The 18,936-nt window shown below is 54.3% G+C and overlaps 1 protein-coding gene across 4 annotated transcripts; it reads right to left on the bottom strand.

The window, feature by feature from the left end:
- Positions 1 to 1,919: 1,919 nt before the first annotated feature.
- PELI3 (pellino E3 ubiquitin protein ligase family member 3) lies at positions 1,920 to 12,297 on the bottom strand. 4 transcript variants are annotated; one of them, XM_070427575.1, is made up of 8 exons: positions 12,141 to 12,297; positions 10,860 to 11,009; positions 10,250 to 10,321; positions 7,641 to 7,770; positions 6,517 to 6,618; positions 5,544 to 5,738; positions 5,040 to 5,228; positions 1,920 to 3,561 (listed from the first exon to the last, which is right to left on the bottom strand). In XM_070427575.1, the coding sequence occupies exons 2-8, from the start codon at positions 11,006 to 11,008 to the stop codon at positions 2,992 to 2,994; spliced, it is 1,407 nt and encodes a 468-aa protein (XP_070283676.1). In that variant the 5' UTR covers position 11,009; positions 12,141 to 12,297; the 3' UTR covers positions 1,920 to 2,991. The 4 variants fall into 4 exon arrangements, with proteins under 4 accessions (XP_070283676.1, XP_070283678.1, XP_070283677.1 ...); XM_070427577.1 differs by lacking the exon at positions 5,040 to 5,228; XM_070427576.1 differs by lacking the exon at positions 10,250 to 10,321.
- Between the last annotated feature and the right edge of the window lie 6,639 nt (positions 12,298 to 18,936).

Here is an 18,936-nt window from a genome sequence, read left to right as displayed (position 1 = left end):
ACATCCCCTCCTTGCCTGTCTTGGCTTTGCCACACCTGTCTTGCCCCAAAGCAACATCTGCCCAACGTGAGCACCAGCTGCTTGTTCACAAAGGTGCCCAAGCTCTGCTTGGCACAACAGTGCAACTGTTCGCGCTGATGATGATGATCGTAGGAGGAGCTCAATAAATTGGTCTATGTCCTTAGGAATGCCACCCTTCTTTCTTGTGCTTCATTTTCATGGTCTTTGAGTATAAAATCTTTCTTCCTGACGGGGGTGGAGTTGAAATGTACACCGGTAAAGGAGGTAGTAGTGCTGTCCACTGCCACCAGTGGGCAATTCAGGCCAACAAAAGACCCCAGTACCCCTGGGAGCCTCAACAAGCTGCATTTTTCTGATCCTAGCTACTCCGAGCCTCACTGGGGTCCTGTACTAGCAGCTGGACATGGAGGGTCTCATTTAATTTTGCAAAAAAACCTTGAAATAGGATATCATTATTTTACCTATTGTACAGATGGGGAAACTGAGGCTAATAGGTTCATCGACTTCCCTAAGGCCACCTAGCATGTCCTCCGGTGTCCCTGAACTGGGATTCAGCCTTCCTCAAACTCCACCTGCCTCAACACACACACACACACACACACACACACACACACACACACACGCAACTGGAGTCCTGACTGTCCCAGCCTTGTCTCTTCTCATGGGAATGAAGAAGAGACGGGTGAGGAAAGAACATTAAGTACCTACTGTATTACAGGTATCCTCCATAATTCACAACCACCTGGTGACGGGACTTTTATTCCATTTAACAACTGAGGAAACGGAGACTCCAGGAGTGGAAAAGGGCAGAGCTGGGCCCAGACCAGGGCTGTCTGATCCCCTCCACCACCACTTCTGAGCTCTCCTTGGGGTTGTGCCTGTGCCCGTTGCTCATCTCTCTTCCAGAGTCTGAGATTCCCTGCTAGATGGGACCAGGATGTTCCCATCTGGTTCCCAACCGGGTCGAGAGAAAGCCACTGGGTAGAGTTGGATTCCTAGTGCTGTGTGTGTGTGTGTGTGTGTGTGTGTGTGTAGGAGCCGCCATGCTCCCATACCCCTCCCAGCATCCCCAGCGGGGCTCCCCTACTCTGGCAGTGTGATGGTCTGGAAGCAAGGCTGATCACATCCCCCTCTCACCACTCATGGGGGCCCTCTGTCCTCTCAATAGCCCCAGGTCGGGTCTCTATGCTCCAACTGGCTGTGTGGCCTGGGGCGGCTGTCCTCCCGCCCCCCCCCCCCCCCTCGCCCTCCGCCCCCTAGGAATCTGCACTCCCTAAGACAGCCATCTTCCACTGGGGATGATGTCCAGGTCAGGCTTGTATTCAGAGCCTCTTCTTCAGGTTTTTATATCTCCAGAACCTCTACCTGTCGCCCTAGCTCACTCCCCCTAGAGCAGCGGTCGCCAACCTTTTGGACCTCACAGACCACCAGTGGTCGGCGGACCACCGGTTGGCAACCGTTGCCCTAGACATAGTCTGGGGGCAACCTCAGCAGCACCACAAGCTTGTCTTGGCTCAGGGATCCGATTCAGACTTGGCCTCCATGGCAACCACAGCCCACCAGGCCCCAGTCCAATGTCCCCACCCTCTTTTCTGCCCCCTCCACACCCGGCCCATTTTCCAGGCCGCACCTGTGCCCAGGCTGCTCCTCTTACCTGGGCTGCCCTCCCCACGGCTCCCACCCAGTCAAGGAAAGCAGCACCGTGTAATGGAGAAGAGGGCAGGCCCTGCGTCCAGGCAGGCAGCCGTGGACAGGAATCTGACCTGGCCACTTCCTAGCAGCGGGACGTGGAGCACATGCCTTAATCTGCCCATAAATAGGAATGGTAACACCGCCCTCCCTGGGTTCCCAGGAGGATTAAATACCCGAACCTCTGAGAAGCAGAGCCCGATGCCTGGTGAGTGATCGATGAACATAGTTATTATTATCATTAGCACAGTGCGGGGCACAAGTGGGCATTCGGGAATGGTAGCCCTTATATCACAGCCAAAGCTCTGGAACTGCGAGTCCTCTCTCCTCCCTGGGCTCCTGACTGTCCGCAAATGAGGTTCCGAATCCTCCATCCAGCATCTTCCCTGTCAGCACAGCCTCAACCTCCTGCCCTCCGGGAGCCCCTGCTCCAGCCACTCTGAACCCCACTCAGTTCCTGCATCCTTACCTCTGAGCCTGTGTTCCCTCTCCCTCCTGCCAAGGGCACCCTCCCCTTCCTGTGGGGGATCCCTGAGCTCCTATGCCACCTCCCCTGTGACCCTCCTTCACTTTTCCACCTGCCGGTGAGACCCGCACCGCAGCCTCTGGTAACTCTCCGACCCGCGCACACAGGAAGCCATGCTGTCATTCGGCAACGCGGTCTGTCGTCCACTAGGCTGTGTACTCCACCAGGCAGGGACCAGGCCTGATTGTCTTTGTGTCCCCAGAACCCACCTGGCATGGAGTCCAGCCCACAGTGGTATCAGCAGAGGCTGGTCCCAGCCTGCCGCCGCCTGGAACTCCGTCAGGGGCTGGGGCACTGCACACATGCGGGACACGTGGGGTTGGTGGGGGCAGCTGAGCAGCAAGGTTTACAGAATCCCACGGCAGCAGCAGGGGGAATAGCTGAAGCTGGGTCAGCAGGCTCCGGGCACAGCCAGCCTAAACTGGGGGTCAGGGGCCCAGGGCCCTTTCACTCCCCCAGCGGCACAGTGTAGGCGGCGTGATGTGAGACACCCCAGGAGGGGCCAGGGATGGTGGTGGGCTTTCTCCCATCAGGCCAGGACAGAGCTGGTGCTGAGGACCCCGTCATCCCTGCTGGAGTACGGGCCTCAGGAACACCTCTGGGTTAAAAGGGGAGGGGCACAGCCCATCCGATGCGTCCACGTGGTGTGGCGAGGTGCCAGCAGGTAGAGTCCCACATGCAGAGCTCCCTCTAGGCTGCAGGAGGTGGGGGACCTGGGTGGGCAGGTGGGCGAGGCAGCAGGGGGTCCTGGGAGCCTAGTCCAGCGGTCCCTGGAAAATGAGGCGGACACAGCCATGCTCGCCGGTGAGCCAGGCCCCACAGAAGGGGCAGGCGGCATGGAAAGCGTGCGTGCCATGGGGCAGCGGTGTCTGGGCCCAGTAGCGGGCAGTCTTCTCAGAGCAGACATGGCCGCAGGGTGCAAAGGCGTGGCTGGGTGGTCCGGGGTCCAGACAGAGGCCGGCCTCCTGGCCGAGCCACAGGGGCACATAGGGCCCCACGAGACGGCAGAGAGGACACTCGCGCTCCTGGGGACCCCGCTCTTGCCGACAGCCCCAGCCGTGATAGCCGTGGACATGGCCGCAACGAACGTAGACCCAAGGCTGCTGCTTGTCAGGCGCCGTGCGGCCCCGGGCGGGGCTGGGGAAGGCCAGGGTGCTGAGGCCCACGGGGCACTGGGGCCGCGCGGCGTTGGCTTCCTGCCGCTGGGCCTCCAGCTGCTTCAGCGTGGGCGCCCGCAGCAGCCCCGCCGGCGTGCGCCACAGCAGCGTGGCCCCACACAGGTCGATGAGGGAGCCGTCCTGCAGCACATTGGACTCGTTCTCCACCTGCCAGGGGAGCAGAAGGGCCTGACTGCCCAAGAGGCCCCCACGCCCCTACCATCAGGCAGCCATCTCCCCGGACTAGCCACCCATCCATCCCACAGAACCTCCCTGGAGAGGGCACCCTGGACTGTCAGAGCAGGCTGGGGGAGGGGGTGTGGCTGGGACAGAGAAGGGGAGGGTTGGGGCAGAGGAGGGGGGAGGACCAAGAAACAGGCAGCACCATCTCAGAAGGAGGGCTGGCAGGTGCTCCCAGGCACACAGGATCCCTCACTCAACAGAGTGTGGGCCTTGGTTACCTCATCCGTCAAATCAGGTCTGGACCCAGAGTTTTCCCAGGCTCCCCCCTAGTGGCAGAGGCAGGAAACTCTTCTATTACTGGGGACTGAGCCCACAGCAGCTGTCCCAAAGGCTGGGTTAAAGCCCGGACTCTAGAGCTAGACTGCCTGGGTGTGATTTCTGGCCTCACCAGTTACTAAATCTGTGTGCCTGGTGGAGTGACTCGACCTTTCTGTGTCTTCACTTCCTTACCCTCCAGATGGATTCCACTTTCCTGTATGTCAAGTGGTTCTCATGAGTCAATCAATGTAAACTGGAGCGTGCCTGGAACTCAGCGAATGGTAGTGACACATTCGCGTGCGTAATTTTTAAAAATAATGTTTCCCCAAACCTCCCAGTAGAATTTAGGCTCTGGAAAGATAAGCCACGTTTTCCCTTGAGGTTTTGCATTTCCTTGCCCGACACGTTCATACCCAGAAAGAGCTCTGCATTGGCCATTGAGGAACTTGGCCACATGACCTCTCCCAGCTTCCTATCTGGACCACATAGAGCATTCGCTGTCACCTGCGTCAGAACTACTTACTCCATAGGCCCTCCCGCTGGGAGAGGATAGTAAAGCTAAACCCGTCTGAATGTGACAGACACGTTACAAACTGCCAACACTTTAGGCTGTAAACTGCTCACACATGGGCCAAGTGTCACTCTCATAAGAGCGTGTGATTTTGTTCCGCTGCTGGCATCCTCTAAGGCAGCGGTTCTCAACCTGTGGGTCACGACCCCTTTGGGGGTCGAACGACCCTTTCACAGGGGTCGCCTAAGACCATCCTGCATGTCAGATATTTACATTACGATTCATCACAGCAGCAACATCACAGTTATGAAGTAGCAACGAAAATAATTTTATGGTTGGGTCACAACATAAGGAACTGTATTTAAAGGGCCAGAAGGTTGAGAACCACTGCAAGCCATTTGGTACTGCATGGCGTGCCTGTGTGTGCTCCACTTCCTTGACCGCCAACAAGGGTGGTACTTGGGGACGTTAGCCTGGTCCCCTCTGTGCAGCAAGCGGCACCTGGAGCCTGTTGGGGCTCCCTCGTGCAGGAGGACTGGAGACCACCTCCTGGCTTGGGCAGGGGGACGGGCAGATTTGGAGATCCCAGGAAGGATGACTGCGCGGGGAGGGAGGGAGGGGACAGACCACCTACCAGCTTCCCCCGCTGCTGTGCCGAGCGGCTGTCCCTCAGAGTATAGACGTTCCCACAGACTGAGATCTCCCGCCAGACACCTGGGGCCGAGTCCTCAGAGAAGCCGCCCGCTGGGTGCATCACCAGGACCCCATTGGTGGTTAAGCCGTCCATCAGGCCATCGGGGGTCCGCCATTTGGCTGCCCGCTCCTGGGACCACACGTGGGATCAGACCACGCCCTCAAGTGGCCCCCCAGCAGGTCATGAGCCAGGGGGGCTGTCCCTCTATCCTCAAGGTCACAGGTAGCCCAGAGGGGACTAACGTTGGCACTGCCTGGCCTTGGACATCATCTGACCTCTCTGAACCTCACTTTGCTCATTGGTTAAGTGGGGTGCTAAGCCCTGCACAGGTCATAGTTATGATTACTGAGGGCTGGTCCATCACCCCAGGATGCTGCCCCTCCCCAGCCTACCCCACAGCTCACTCTCAGATGAAGCGCTGGGCCCTGCCTGGGGCTCACTCACTCCAAGGAAGATGTTGCTGGAGGCATCGAAGCCGGCGGCATAGATGCGGGCAGTATAGGGCGGCCGGCGGTCACACAGGATGCGGCAGGCATAGCGGGAGATGGTGCTCTGGGGAGAGGGGCCCTCGGCCACCCCTCCTCCAGGAGACGTGTCTGTTACCACAAAGTCGATCATGTTCTCTGTGGAGCGGCCGATCTGTGAGGAAAGGGAAGGCAAGCACAGGGATGCCGTGTGTGCAGGTCAATCCCCCGGCTTCCCACCCCCAGGGTTCCTGGTAGCTGCTCTGCATGCAGAGTCACCAAATAATGAGGGGCAGCACCATCTCAAGTCCCCGGGGAGCTCCAAGTCCAGTTGCTAAGGTCCAGGGCTTCGCCCTCACCTCCCCCAAAGCTCTGGGGAGCATCCCCCTCAATAAAAACTAGCCGATTTGCTGACTGCACAGTGAAAGGGTGATAGCCATGGTCTGGAAGTGCTCACATATTAGCAGAACTAATGAATCTGTAGTGTTTATTATATGCCAGGCTCCTTCCTAAGCATTTTCTGTGCCGTATCTCAGTTAATCTTCCCAATAACTCCTCGGGCGGGTACTATTCTGGGCCCCACCTGAGCGATGAGGTAAGCAAGGCCTGGAGAGCTTAGGGGACTCTTTCTCAAAGCCACCAAGCTAGTAAGCAACGGAGCTGGGATCCGAGCCAGGCGGTGTGACTCTCACACGGCACTCTGAACCCCTAAACTGTACGTCCTCCCACAGCTGGGGCGTCCGGTCTGGGGTTTGAATCTTGATACAGCGACTACCTGCTGTGTGACCCTTGCTGGGATGTCCTGCTTCCTCATCTGAAGAGAGGCCAACTGCACTAAGGCCCCCAAAGCACCTTCCCCAGGGCCTTCGGTCCCCCAGCCTCCCCCTGGAAGGTGTGTAGAGCCGACCATTGAGGCTGGTGGCCAGGAGGCGTGCGGAAGGGCCCGAGCATACCTGGAACATGTCTGTGTCACTGTCATGTGTGTATTCGACTATGACCGAATGGCTCCGGGACAGTGTGTACGAGATGCTGTGCTGGCCCCGGTTACTCAGTGCCTGGCGGGGGAACGAAGAGTGAGCGGCCATGAGAAGGGTGAACCTCTGAACTAGAAGCTGGGGCCCAAGGCCAGCGGCCACTCCCAGGGAATGGTGATTCTACCCTTTGCAGAGGCGTGCGGCCCAGCCAGCACTCACACAGGTTACCTTCTTTGCTCGCTCCAGCCACCCCAACAAGAAGACATGGTTATCATTCCCATTGTACAGCTGAGGGAACAGCAGCTCAGAGAGAAGAAATTGGCCTAGTCATGGAGCAGGAAACAACAGAGCCCCGATTCTAACCCAAAGGCTTTTCCTTTGTCATTGCTGTGTGACTCTCATGTCCCCTCTCTGACCCTGGGCTGCCTCTAAAATTAGCCCTCGCTGGTTTGGCTCAGTGGATAGAGCGTCAGCCTGTGGACTGAAGGATCCCTGTTTCAATTCCAGTCAAGGGCACATGCCCAGGTTGCAGGCTCGATCCCCAGTGGGAGGCATGCAGGAGGCAGCCAATCAATGATTCTCTCTCATCATTGATGTTTCTGTCTCTCTCTCCCTCTCCCTTCCTCTCTGAAATCAATAAAAAATTTATTTAAAATAAAATAAAATAATGCTGCCCGGCTGGCGTGGCTCTGGGGTTGAGTGTTGACCTATGAACTAGGAAGTCACGGTTCGATTCCCAGTCAGGGCACATGCCCAGGTTGCGGGGTAGATCCCCAGTGTGGGGCGTGCAGGAGGCACCTGATCAATGATTCTCTCTCATTGTTGATGTTTCTATCTCTCTCTCCCTCTCTCTGAAATCAATACAAATATTAAATAAATAAATACATAATGCTGCTAACTGTCCAGTGGATGGCGTCTGGTGGTGAAGGAAATGCTTCGCAAACTGGAAAGGACGGTGCACCCTGCAAAGGCTCCCCCACCAGCACCATTTCTCTGGCAGCCCAGGAGGCAATGAGTAAAGACACAGTGAGCTCCGGGCTCCAGTGGGGTGTGGGCAGCAAGGGCAGGACCGTGACCCGGGTCTGCTGGGAGAAGCTGCTTGCCTTGGAGACGAGCGGCGTGGAGATATGGTGCATGACGTCTGGCTTCACTCCGTTGGCATGTGGCCTGCGGTTCAGTGCCAGGCGGCTTCGCCGGCGGCCCTTGTCCCCACTGGATAGACAACCATTGTAGCTGTGGATATGGGGAGGTAAGCAAAGGTTGCAGGGAGAGAGATACAAGTGAGCCTTTGAGAGGCTAGTAGGAACTGCCAACTTCTGGGCGGATCCTACCTTAATAAACAAGCCCTAGGACCACCTGAAACCAGAAGACCCTACTGATCAAAGTGGGGCCTTTCGGGAGCAGACTGGGTCAGAACACCTTGAAAGGATTTTTCATTCAATTAACCAGTGATTCCTGGCCCCCTGAGCCGTGCCCGGCCAGGTGCTGGGCACTGGGGTGGCATAAGTGATGAAGCACAGGTCAGTTCTATGCCCTAGTGGTGGCAGAAGGGGATCCTCAGCTTTTCAAGGAACCTGGGTGCCACCTGCCATGACCCAAGCACAAGTCAAGTGCATTACAAGCCCAGAGGCCGGAGAAGGGAATTCTGGCCCCAGGATCAAGTTTCTAGGAGAGAGCACACCTCTACTGGGCCTTGAAGAACTGGAAAGGTGTCACCTTTAGCAAACTGCCATTTATGACACCACAGTACTACTGGAAACCAGAATGAAAGAAAAAAATAGACCCACAATGCCACGCCTTCCATACAGCCATTCACATCAAATTTCTACCTTCCTTTCCAGCTCTTGTCCGGAGGGAATGATGTGGAAAGCAAGGATGGGGTGAGTCACAGACTTGATTGCTGCCACGTACTGGAGCCTCCCATGTTCCTGGTGCTTCAGTAATTACCTAATGGAACCTGCGTGATGTCCTGCCAAGCAAGTGTCTTTCTTCCCATTTTACAAATGAGGAAAATTGAGGCTCAGGGAGGTAAAATGACTTGCCCGAGGTCCCAGGCCAATAAGTGAAAAAGTCTAGATTTGAACTCGGGTCTGTCTGACTCCAGCCTCTCCTGCAGAAGCCCTTTTCGAGGTAAGGCTCATCGTAAGCAATGGCCCTGAGGCTGGCAGAGCTTGATGAGATCAGGGCATGGTGACTCAGGTGGTGAAGTGCAACAGGAGAAGATGAGGTTCGTGGAAGGGCCCAGAAAACCAGGCTGAGGAGTCTGGCCTTTAGTCTGTAAGCAGTGGGGAGCAGTGGATGGTTTGACAGGATGAAGAGCTGCCAAATACAGCCAAGGACCACCTGATCAGAACCTTCTAGGACAGGGGTGGGCAAACTTTTTGACTCGAGGGCCACAATGGGTTCTTAAACTGGACCGGAGGGCCGGAACAAAAGCATGGATGGAGTGTTTGTGTGAACTAATATAAATTCAAAGTAAACATCATTACATAAAAGGGTACGGTCTTTTTTTTTTTTTTTTTTTTTTTTTTTAGTTTTATTCATTTCAAACGGGCTGGATCCAGCCCTCGGGCCGTAGTTTGCCCACGGCTGTTCTAGGAGCTTGTTAAAATACAGATTCCCTGGCCCTACCCATGGAGATGGTGATTCTGTAGGTTTGGGATGGGCCTGTCCCTGGCCACTTTCCATGTGTTCTCCAGGTGGCTCAGATGTACAGCCAGTGTGGGCTTCAATGCTCGGCATTGAACCACCAGCTGTCAAGAGGACCTGACCCTAGGGCTGCACTCTCCCCCATCACTGGTCTCACCTCCATCTGCAAAGGCAGCCCTGACTTTGGAATACCAGGCAGCTGCTATTCTAAGGCAAGCACCCCTGAGAGGGGCATCACTCTTACCCTTGTAAGCTCCTTCCACCTATGGGGTGGGGCAGTTCAGGACACAGGCTGGGGCTCAGAAGGGCCTAGCTGAAATCCTGGCTTGTCCATTTATCACATGACCTCTGTAAAACGGGGCTAATTTATCAGGGGCTACCTGTGGGTTCATTGTGAGAACTAAACGAGATAAAGCCTTTAAAAATGCTTGGCACAGAGTCTGACATATATATAGCAGACCCTTAATAAATGTTAGCTATTATTATTTTTAAAAGCACATGGGCCTGGCCGGTGTGGCTCAGTGGTTGAGTGTTGACCTATGAACCAGGAGGTCACGGTTTGATTTCATGCCCAAGTTTCGGGGTCCATCCTCAGGAGGGGGCATGCAGGAGGCAGCTGATCAGTGATTCTCTCTCATCATTGATGTTTCTATCTCTCTCTTCCTCTCCCTTCCTCTCTGAAATCAATAAAAAAAAAAATTTTTAAAGCACATGGCATGTGTATGTCAACAAACAGTAGCCAGTATTATTTCTACAAAATTATCATAATGATAACATAGCTTCTCGGATATTTTCTTCAGGGCAGATGGCAGAGAGAAAGGCCAGAAGGAAGTATTCATGGGGGAGAAGGAGGGGTCTGTGTCTGGGGGGAAAGCAAAGTGGTTGTTGCAGGGATCCTGACCAGACAGAGACCAAGAAGTCTACCCAGCCACCAACTCACATCACTTCCTCTCTTCTGGCCTCAGTTTTCTCATCTGTAGCATGAAAATCAGCCGTGGCTTAGTGAAAGTGCACTAGACCTAGAGTAAGAAACCTGGATCCAAATCCCAGCCCTGCCACTTACCAGCTGTGTGCCCTTGGACCAGTCACTTCCCCTCTCTGAGCCTCGGTTTCCTCACCTCCTTCCTCACAGCATCTTTGTGAAGATTGAAATGAAATAATGTCCATGAAAGGGCTTGGCACAGGCCTGCCTCCCAGAACACTTGATACGTGCCAGGCACTGTTCTACGTGCTTTACAGCAATCACCTTATTCCTTCCTTCCAACAACCCTCTGAGGTATTATCATCATCCCTATTTGTAAAAGGGGAAAACGGAGGCAGAGGGAAGTTAAACAACTTGCAGAGGCAGGATTTGAACCAAGCAATTTTGATAGAGAACCAGAGTTCTTCACCTCAAACTACACACTCACGAGGTGGTTCATGAAAGGCAGCTGTGTTACTTTTTTTCTGATCAGAAACAGGTGGGTAGTTAAGAGTTGTCTTCGTAATTTATGAAAAATGGGAAGATAAAATAACAATTATGAATTGAGTGGGTTTGATCAACTCTGTCTCTCAGCTGGGAAGGTGAGGAAGGACAAAGAGCAGAAGGTCATAGACGGGGAGGACTGGGCCCTTGGTTTGGTTGCCCTGCAGGGAGCTTGGTGCCCCACCCCACCTGGGCCAGGGATGCTCACCCCAGGACGATGAGTTCGCCATACTTGATGGGCTCCTCGCCTGGCTGCACATCTTCACCAGAAGAGAGGATGCAGGAGCCCTGGCTCCCAGGGTGCTGGAGATCTGAGGTTCGGGGGGACCCCACGTCGGGGTTTCCTTCCAGCACCATTCTGGGCAGAATGGGAGAGGAGAAAAAGAATTTTGTAGCCTCCCATCCCATCCCCCCTCAATGCCAGCTCTGGCCTGCTGCTGGGCCACCTAGGCTAATGCCAGAATGACCTTTCACCGCCTCTGTTGCTATGGCAACCACTTCACCTCTGCCTCTCCTAAACTGCCCTGGGTTGCTGGGATACCAGGGAAGGGAGTTGATAGGTGGAATGGAACCAAGAGGGAGAAGCCCACAGAGGATGGGAAAATGTGGTGGGGTTGGAGGGATGAACTAACTTGGGATGGCCAGAGGCTTCTTTTTGGCCAGGACCCCAGTCTGGGATGTTTTTGGAAGAAGGGTACCCCAGGAGTTGGGGGTCCTTAACTCCTCATCTCAGACTCAGCTCCTGGGTTTAGCTCTCAGCCCCAGGACCTTCCTTCTGGCAGGTTATTGGAATCTGTCCTTTTTCATCTTTCCGCCTCTTCGCGGGTCTGGCCTCTGTCTGTCTGCTTTCTCAATGACTCTCCGTCCTCCCCGCCTCTGTCCTTTTCACCACCTCCCTTCCCACCTCCTTCCCCATCTCCGCCCGTTTGTCCACCTCCACTTCCCTATCCATCTGCCTCAGTCTGTCCATCTTGGCCTCGCCCTTCGGCCAGGCCTCTGGACCCATCCCGGGTGCGCGCCCCCTTCCTCCCTCAGGTGTCTGTCTGCAGTCCCCGGGCTGTCTGGGTCTCTGGAGGCCTGTGGGGGCGGCGCTCCCCCCTCCAGCTACGGCTGCAGCAGAGCCCATCTCCGCAGGAAGCCTGTTTGGAAAACACCCGCGCAGGAGGGGCTGCGCCGGGCAGGCCCGCGCCCCGCACCCGGGCCAGGCACAATGACGGCCTAGCGCATACGCAGATACACACCCGGGGCCCCTCCACACAAACACGCGCGTGCACGCACAGTCCCGCACACCCCGAGCCCCGCGAGCAGAACCAGGACCGGCGCAGAGCCAACCCTGGTCCTGCGACAGCAGGCGCGAGCGCCCAAACAGCCACAGGCGCTCGCCCTCGGACCCACTCCCCCTGCCGCCCCCAGACATGCAAACACGCCCCCTGCACCCGCCAGGGCCCGCCCGGCGCAGCCCCCGCCCCCTCCGCCCAGGCGGCCTCACCTGGCCGCGCTCGGGGGTCCGCTCTGCGCCGATCCCTCCGCACCTCGACTCTGCTCGGCCCCGGGGCCGCTGCGGCGGGATGGGCCCGGCCCGTGGCGGCTCCGCGCTGCCTCGTCACGTGGACACCCGGGTCCGAGGGAGGGGGACCAGCGCGCACCTCCACGCTCCACCTCCCGTCCAGATGCCCCGCCCCTGGCCCGCCTCCAGGAAAGCCCCGCCCACTCTAGACTCCGCCCCTTGCGGCGAAGTTTAGCCCTAATGACCTGAGCACCGCCCCTTCCTGGAAGACCACGCCCCTATGACCCCGCCCCCTGCACTGGAAGTCCCAGTCGCCGCTGTCTCAGGAACTCCGTGGACTATCGTTGCGGGTTCGGCGACTCCCTGGCAGCCTAGTTCGGGCTACCCAGATCCCGCCCTTATTTCTGGGGATTTCCCGGGTCCCCCCAAAGACCTGGGCGCCCCCTCCTCCCCCACAGTCTGGGCAGGAGGCCCCTCTCCCCACATTAGTACAGGGGCTCTCTTTCCCCCGCCCCCCCACACCCACCTTCTACTTGGGGAAGCCGCAGAATTAGAGGAGAGAGCTGGGGCGGGAAGGAGAGGAGGCGGACGGGGGCGAGAGGGTTGTGCGTCTGCAGGGAGGCCGCGGAAAGCCGCTACGTCGCAGACCTTTTCTTCCAGCCCAGCCCGGCCCCTCTCTTCTCCCTGGGTGACTTCTGGCCCCTCTGGACCCCCTGGTGCCCAGGAACACCTCCCTCCCGCCGGCCGGCACGCCCACACCAGGCGAAATGCCACAAAAGGGATGGAGGGCCCACAACCCCTTGCGGGCCTTGGCGTGAAAGATACCTATCTCATCTATGGGCCTGCACAGGTAGCTATCCACTGTACTTTGAGCAAAACAAGCCTTTAATTGCTGGAAGGCAGGCACAATAATCACCTGTTTTATGGATGAGAAAACAGATTTACAAACTTGGTCACGGTTATTCTGCTAGAAAGGAGCCAGGAGTGGATTTCAGCTGTGTGATTCCAAAGTCTGGACTCCTAACTTCCTTACCTGTGATAACTGGGAGAGGCAGGTGGGCCAGAGCAGGAGAGGCCCAGAGACGCATCAGATGAGATCCCTTTAGGACATTATCTCTCAGTATGTTTGGAGCCATAATCAAGAAATGGGGGACGCTTAGAGGATGGATTCTTAACCTGCATCTTTGGAGTGAGTGTGTGCTCCATTGCGGAAATCAAACAAGGTTGCACAGAGGAAATGGCCTTTGGCCCTATTGTGAAAGGTACGTGAATTTGCCCACAAAATCCTGGAGGGAGCATCCTTCCCCCACCCCACACTTGTTGCTTGTGAAGCTCCCAGTGTCTGAGACCACCTGGGCCCCACCATGTTCACATCTCACTAACTCCCCCACCAAAAATAGCCTAGGATACCAACTGCTTTGCCATCTGTTCTGGGGCCCTCTGTCAGATGAGACAAGAAAGCCGCAGACAGCAAGTCCTTTAGGGACAAAGGTACTCATTGATCAGAAGGAAACACCACTGAGCAAGCTGGACTGCTGGGCTGCCAGCAGCAGGTCATGCAAATCCTGCACCACAAGACAGCCTCCATCCCTGAATGCCTACAGTATGCCCTCTCCCATGCCAGGTAGGCACAGCTCCATTAGGACATAGGGACAGCCTCACTCCCCTTTGCACTCCCAGCTTCTAGCACATTGTCTGCCAGAGCAGGCCCAGTGAACGTGTGCTTGGGTTACTATTAGATACCTCAGTTTACAACTGAGAAAAGTGAGACTCTTTTTTTTTTTCTTTTTTGGCAGTGGGGAGATACTTATCCCGGATCACACAGCAAGGTAAGTATAGAGCTGAGGTTTGTCCAGAGCCCAGTGCTACCACCCAACACCAGGAAGACAGTGATTTCTCCTGCCGTAGAGTGCTGGAATCAACGAGGATCAGAGCTGCATGGTGGGCACAGCCAGACCTGAAGGGGCCTCCAGAAGCCTGCAATGGGACTGATCCCAGCACTGTCCACATAGGGGAGAAGAAGGGACAGCTGGATACCACCAGCAGACACAGATGCCCAAGTTCAGCCTTGGTTTCTGGCTCTAACTCCCATGTTCTATGCTAAGAACTCCAGTTTCTTAATCTCTCTATCCTCAGTATCCTTATTTATAAAATGGAAATAATTTAATATCTACCCGTAGTGGGATAAAAACTTGCAGTATTCAAAAGGGGAAGGCTGGGGAACATCTGTAATACCAACAATTTAAAAAAATGCAGTAGCCCTGGCTAGTTTGGCTCAGTGGATAAAGCATCGGCCTGTGGACTGAAAGGTCCCAGGTTCCATTCCGGTCAAGGGCACATGCCCGGGTTGCAGGCTTGATCCCCAGTGGGGGGCATGCAGGAGGCAGCCGATTGATGATTCTCATCATTGGTGTTTCTATCTCCCTCTCCCTTTCCCTTCCTCTCTGAAATCAATGAAAATATATATATTTTTAAATGCAGTATTGTTCTGAAATCCCTTTGTTCAGCCCCTCCCTTCTCTCCCTTCAATCTAGATCTTAACCCTATTGCTTCAAAAAAGGGGGGGAGACAAAGAGAGAAACAAGATACAAGTTTATTCCTTTTTTTAACTAAAATTGTTTATTTTTTAAAAATATATTTTATTGATTTTTTACAGAGAGGAAGGGAGAGGGATAGAGAGTCAGAAACATCGATCAGCTGCCTCCTGTACACCCCCTACTGGGGATGTGCCTGCAACCAAGGTACATGCCCTCAACCGGAATCGAACCTGGGACCCTTTAGTCCCCAGGCCAACGCTCTATCCACTGAGTCAAACCGGCTAGGGCTGTTTATTTACTGATTTTTAGAGAGAGAAAAGGAGAGAAGAACAGAGAGAGAAAAATAGAGACTCTGAGGCTAGGCCGGGCTCTGGCCGCCGGACCTCGCTCGGAGAGCCGAGCTTGGACAGAGCCCTGTGAGGCCAGCCTGGCCTTGTGGGCCTCTCTCGCAGTCTGAGCAGAGTCCGAGCACTGCTTTCACACTATAAGAAGAGACTTGGAATTCCAACAGAGATCGTAAGCCATTTACTCTCTGGCTGTTACAGAAAAAAATCTTGCTAAGCTCTCTCTGATCTAGGATTTTTAATTCCCTTTATAGTCTTGCACAGCTGTTTAAGAACTTTGGAGAGGTCTCTTTCACTAAAGGCAGTCTTTTCCAAGCCAATTAGCCACTCATTAGGAAGGTGGGGGAAGCCAGAAGAGTAGGCTGCACAGACTGCATACGAGTCCCCGACTTGGTAACAGGCAAACGGATTCCCACTGGAAAGTGAGAGTCAGAGATTGGAGGTGGGTGGGGGAAAGATGAGGTCTTTTTTCCCATCTTCCCTGTTTCTGACCTGGCAGAGAAAATGTACAAGCACAAGGGTGGGGCTAGAGAAAGGGTATTTGAGGTCTTTCGTGTGGGTGTGCCACCTCCTGTGTGGCAGTACTAGCCCCTATAGGCTGGCAGCTGTAATCTGGACCCCAGCCTCCCCACATCAGACACAAGCAACACAGCTTTGGAATCAGGAAGCCACAAGAAACAGTGATAGTGGGAATAGCATAAGAGCAAAAAGCAAGCTTGGAACCCTAGAATATTCCAGCAAGAAGTGGTGGACAGGTGACCTGTTTCCACCCCTGCTTTGAACCATTGGGAGCCTGAGATCCAGGCAGCCATGAAAAAACCTGAGCCACAGCCAGAGCGGGGATTGAAATGCAGGGCCTCCAACTCCCAGGCCACATGCTATCTGGGGATCAGAACTTGCCAGGCCCACAGTCCAGTAACCAATATCCAGGAAGGTCATTGGGTGCCACTGTCTTACAGAAGGAATCCTGGGCCTCAGGGAAGGGGGTGACCCCCGTATACTCCTGGCAGGGTAGCCACCGGAGGACCGTTTTTCTGCCTCTGGATTCCAACAGCCATGTCTACACTAGTGCTCAAGGCCGTGGACAGGCCTTCCAGGAGCCTCGTTTTCTGAACATGCGGGGCAGGATAGCATGCTTCAGAGGGCAGCCTCACCTACACAGCCCTTTGCTGGTGGCCGTTAGGTGATGTCCACCTGCCGTCCTGGTTGGCAGACCTTCCCTGCATGCTCTTCAGTTTCCGTGGCATGACCAGTTTGTGTTTTATTCTGTATTTGCCTCCCACGCCTTGCTCCTCCTCTGAAGAAGCCCATCTTTTGCCATCTTGAATTGAGAACCGAGACTGTTTTTTCAGAACTGCCTGGCCGGCACCCACAAGCAATACTTGTCCTTCCAGCAGGACCAAGGGAGCCAGTTTCAGTGCACGGGAGTGACTTGCACAGCCACCTTTCCCTCGAGAGCCAGGAACCCTTTCAGCCTCTGGCTCTGAGCCAAAGTGGGGTGCTGTTAGCAGGCTGTAGTCATCCAGGTGAAAGATGTTGGTGCTGAGACTAGGGTTACAGCAGTGGAAGCACAGGAACTAATACATGCAAGGATCATTATATTTGTTCCATCAATAATTCCAAAAGGCCTACTGTGTGCCAGGTCCAAGGTTAGGCCTTGGACATACAGGAATGAGCAAGATGTAACATCACTTTTTAGGGTCACACAGGCCACTGCACTGCTTTCTATTTTGGGGGGAGGCTGGGCCATGAGCATTAGTAAGAGATCATTTTTATTGTGATCCAATACATACACACAGACACACAAGGGAAACACAGGTTTTATGAGAACACTTATAATTTTTTTTAATCCTCACGTGAGTATATGTTTTTATTGATTCTAGAGAGGAAGGGAGAGAGAGAAACACTGATGTGAGAGAGAAATGTAGATTGGTTGCCTCCTGTGTGTGCCCTGACCGGGGATCAAACCTGTGCCCTAACCTGCAATGAAACCCAAAACCCTTTGGTGCATGAGGCAACACTCAAACCAACTGAGCCACCCAGCCAGGGCAAAAACACTTATCTTTATTCCATGTGATATACTTCATTTTCTATTCTATTTCATTACAAATGCTGGTCAAACTCATGAAATCAATTTCATAACCCACTGATAGGTCACAATTCTAATTTGAAAAAAATCCCTATAATCAACCAATGTGTGGGCAAATCTGTTTTCTTCTGAGACCTCTCTCCTTGTGTTCTCACATGGTCTTTCCTCTGTGCTTGTCTGTGTCCTGATCTGCTCTTATAAGGACAACTGTCAGATTGGATGAGGGCCCAACCTAATAGCCTCATTTTAACTAGTCACCTTTCTTTAAAGGCCCTATCACATTTGGAGGCACTATAAGTTAGGGCTTCAATATATTACTTTTGGGTGGAGATAATTCAACCTATAAGAGAAAAACCTTATAATTTTCCTGAAGGGTATGGAGGCAGAGGGAGCCGGGGAGAAAAGGCGAGAAAGAGTGTCCAGGTCTATATGCACAGACGGAGGCCCAGGAGAGCGAAAAGTGGCAGGAAAGTGCACACTCTGGTGTGGCTGAGAGTATGGTGTGAGGTACGGAGTAGCAGGATGGAGAAGTTGGCTAGCTCCAGGGTCTTGAATCCCATACCAACAAGTGTAGACTTTAGTTTACAAAGCAATGAGTCTCAGGAGGGTCCCCTGGGACTGGAGGAGGATCCCAGAGAACTGAATTTTAATAAGTGTCTCAGATGGACCAAGACCCACACTCTGGGAAAAGAAGCTGCATTGACATTGACAAGTTTTAGGGAACTGACACTCGCTGAGTTGGAGAGGATAGATTGATGGGGCAAGAATGGAGGCAGAGAGACCATAAAGGGGGCTGTCCTGAGTGTTCAGCCAAGGACAGATAAAGTCTGAAGTGACAATAATAATAGCTACCCCTTAGAGAGTGCTTACCATACATCCCATGCCAGACCTGAGCTAAGCACCTTACCTGGGTAATCTCATTAGATTCTCTCAACAGTTCTGGTGGTAGATATTATTATTATTATTATTATTATTTCACAGTTGAGAAAAGTGAGGCCTACAGATGTGATGGGACTTGCCCCAAGTCACACAATGAGGGAGAAGTGTATGTTGGGAGAGACAGAAAGTGGATGTCACCACTTCTCTCTGGGAAGTCACAGAGGGGATGGCAGGATTGGAGAGAACTGTGGGGGCTGAGGGAGAGGGGTGAACTGTAAGTGGGCAGTTCTAGGTCCCTAACTCTCCGTGTCTTCAATCAAAGGCTGAAGGAAGCTCAGCCCACTCCTCCCCCTGCCTTCCTCCATCTCTGCTGTCCTGCTGCTACAGGGGGCCTCCAGGGGACCGGACTGAGCACTGTGTGTGACAAGTACACATCTCAGCAGAATGTATCTGGCACCCAATGTCGTCCATTCACACAGGTCCCCATGGAGATGGCCTGACTGGACCTTCACCCTGAGAGGCCTCTAGCTGGTCAGCCATGCCCTTCAGGGCTGGAAGCTTCTCTGTTCTCTCCATGTCACCCTTCAAAGCACAGTCATTTCTGCCCAGCCTTCAGCTGTTCCCCCCACCTTCCCCCCCAGGGTCTTTTTTTTTTCTTTTAATATTGATTTCAGAGAGGGAGAGGGAGAAAGATAGAAACGTCAAGGATGAGAGAGAATTATCAATCGGCTGCCTCCTGCACGCCCCCTACTGGGAATGGAGCCTGCAACCCGGGGAATGTGCCCTTGGCTGGAATCGAACCCGGGACCCTTCAGTCCGCAGGACTACGCTCTATCCACTGAGCCACCCAGCTAGGGCCCTCACCAGGGTCTTGCTGCCTCCTTGTGGAGTGGGATTAGCCACCCACAGACCTCTGGCCTGAACCACTT

The sequence above is a fragment of the Myotis yumanensis genome, unplaced genomic scaffold, assembly GCF_028538775.1.
Source record: "Myotis yumanensis isolate MYYU_CA2020_CCGP unplaced genomic scaffold, mMyoYum1.0.hap1 SCAF_10, whole genome shotgun sequence".
NCBI classification, from domain to species: Eukaryota; Metazoa; Chordata; class Mammalia; order Chiroptera; family Vespertilionidae; genus Myotis; species Myotis yumanensis.
This window is presented reverse-complemented; position numbering and strand designations above follow the sequence as displayed.

Excerpts from the sequence above, each read along its gene's own strand:
- PELI3 (XM_070427575.1), bottom strand. The coding sequence starts at position 11,008 with ATGGTGCTGGAAGGAAACCCCGACGTGGGGTCCCCCCGAACCTCAGAT. Across the intron at positions 10,322-10,859 it reads GGCGAACTCATCGTCCTGGG|ATGCTGTGAGGAAGGAGGTG; the intron begins GTGAGCATCCCT and ends ATCTTCACAAAG. Across the intron at positions 3,562-5,039 it reads CACAGCAGCGGGGGAAGCTG|GTGGAGAACGAGTCCAATGT; the intron begins GTAGGTGGTCTG and ends CTCCCCTGGCAG.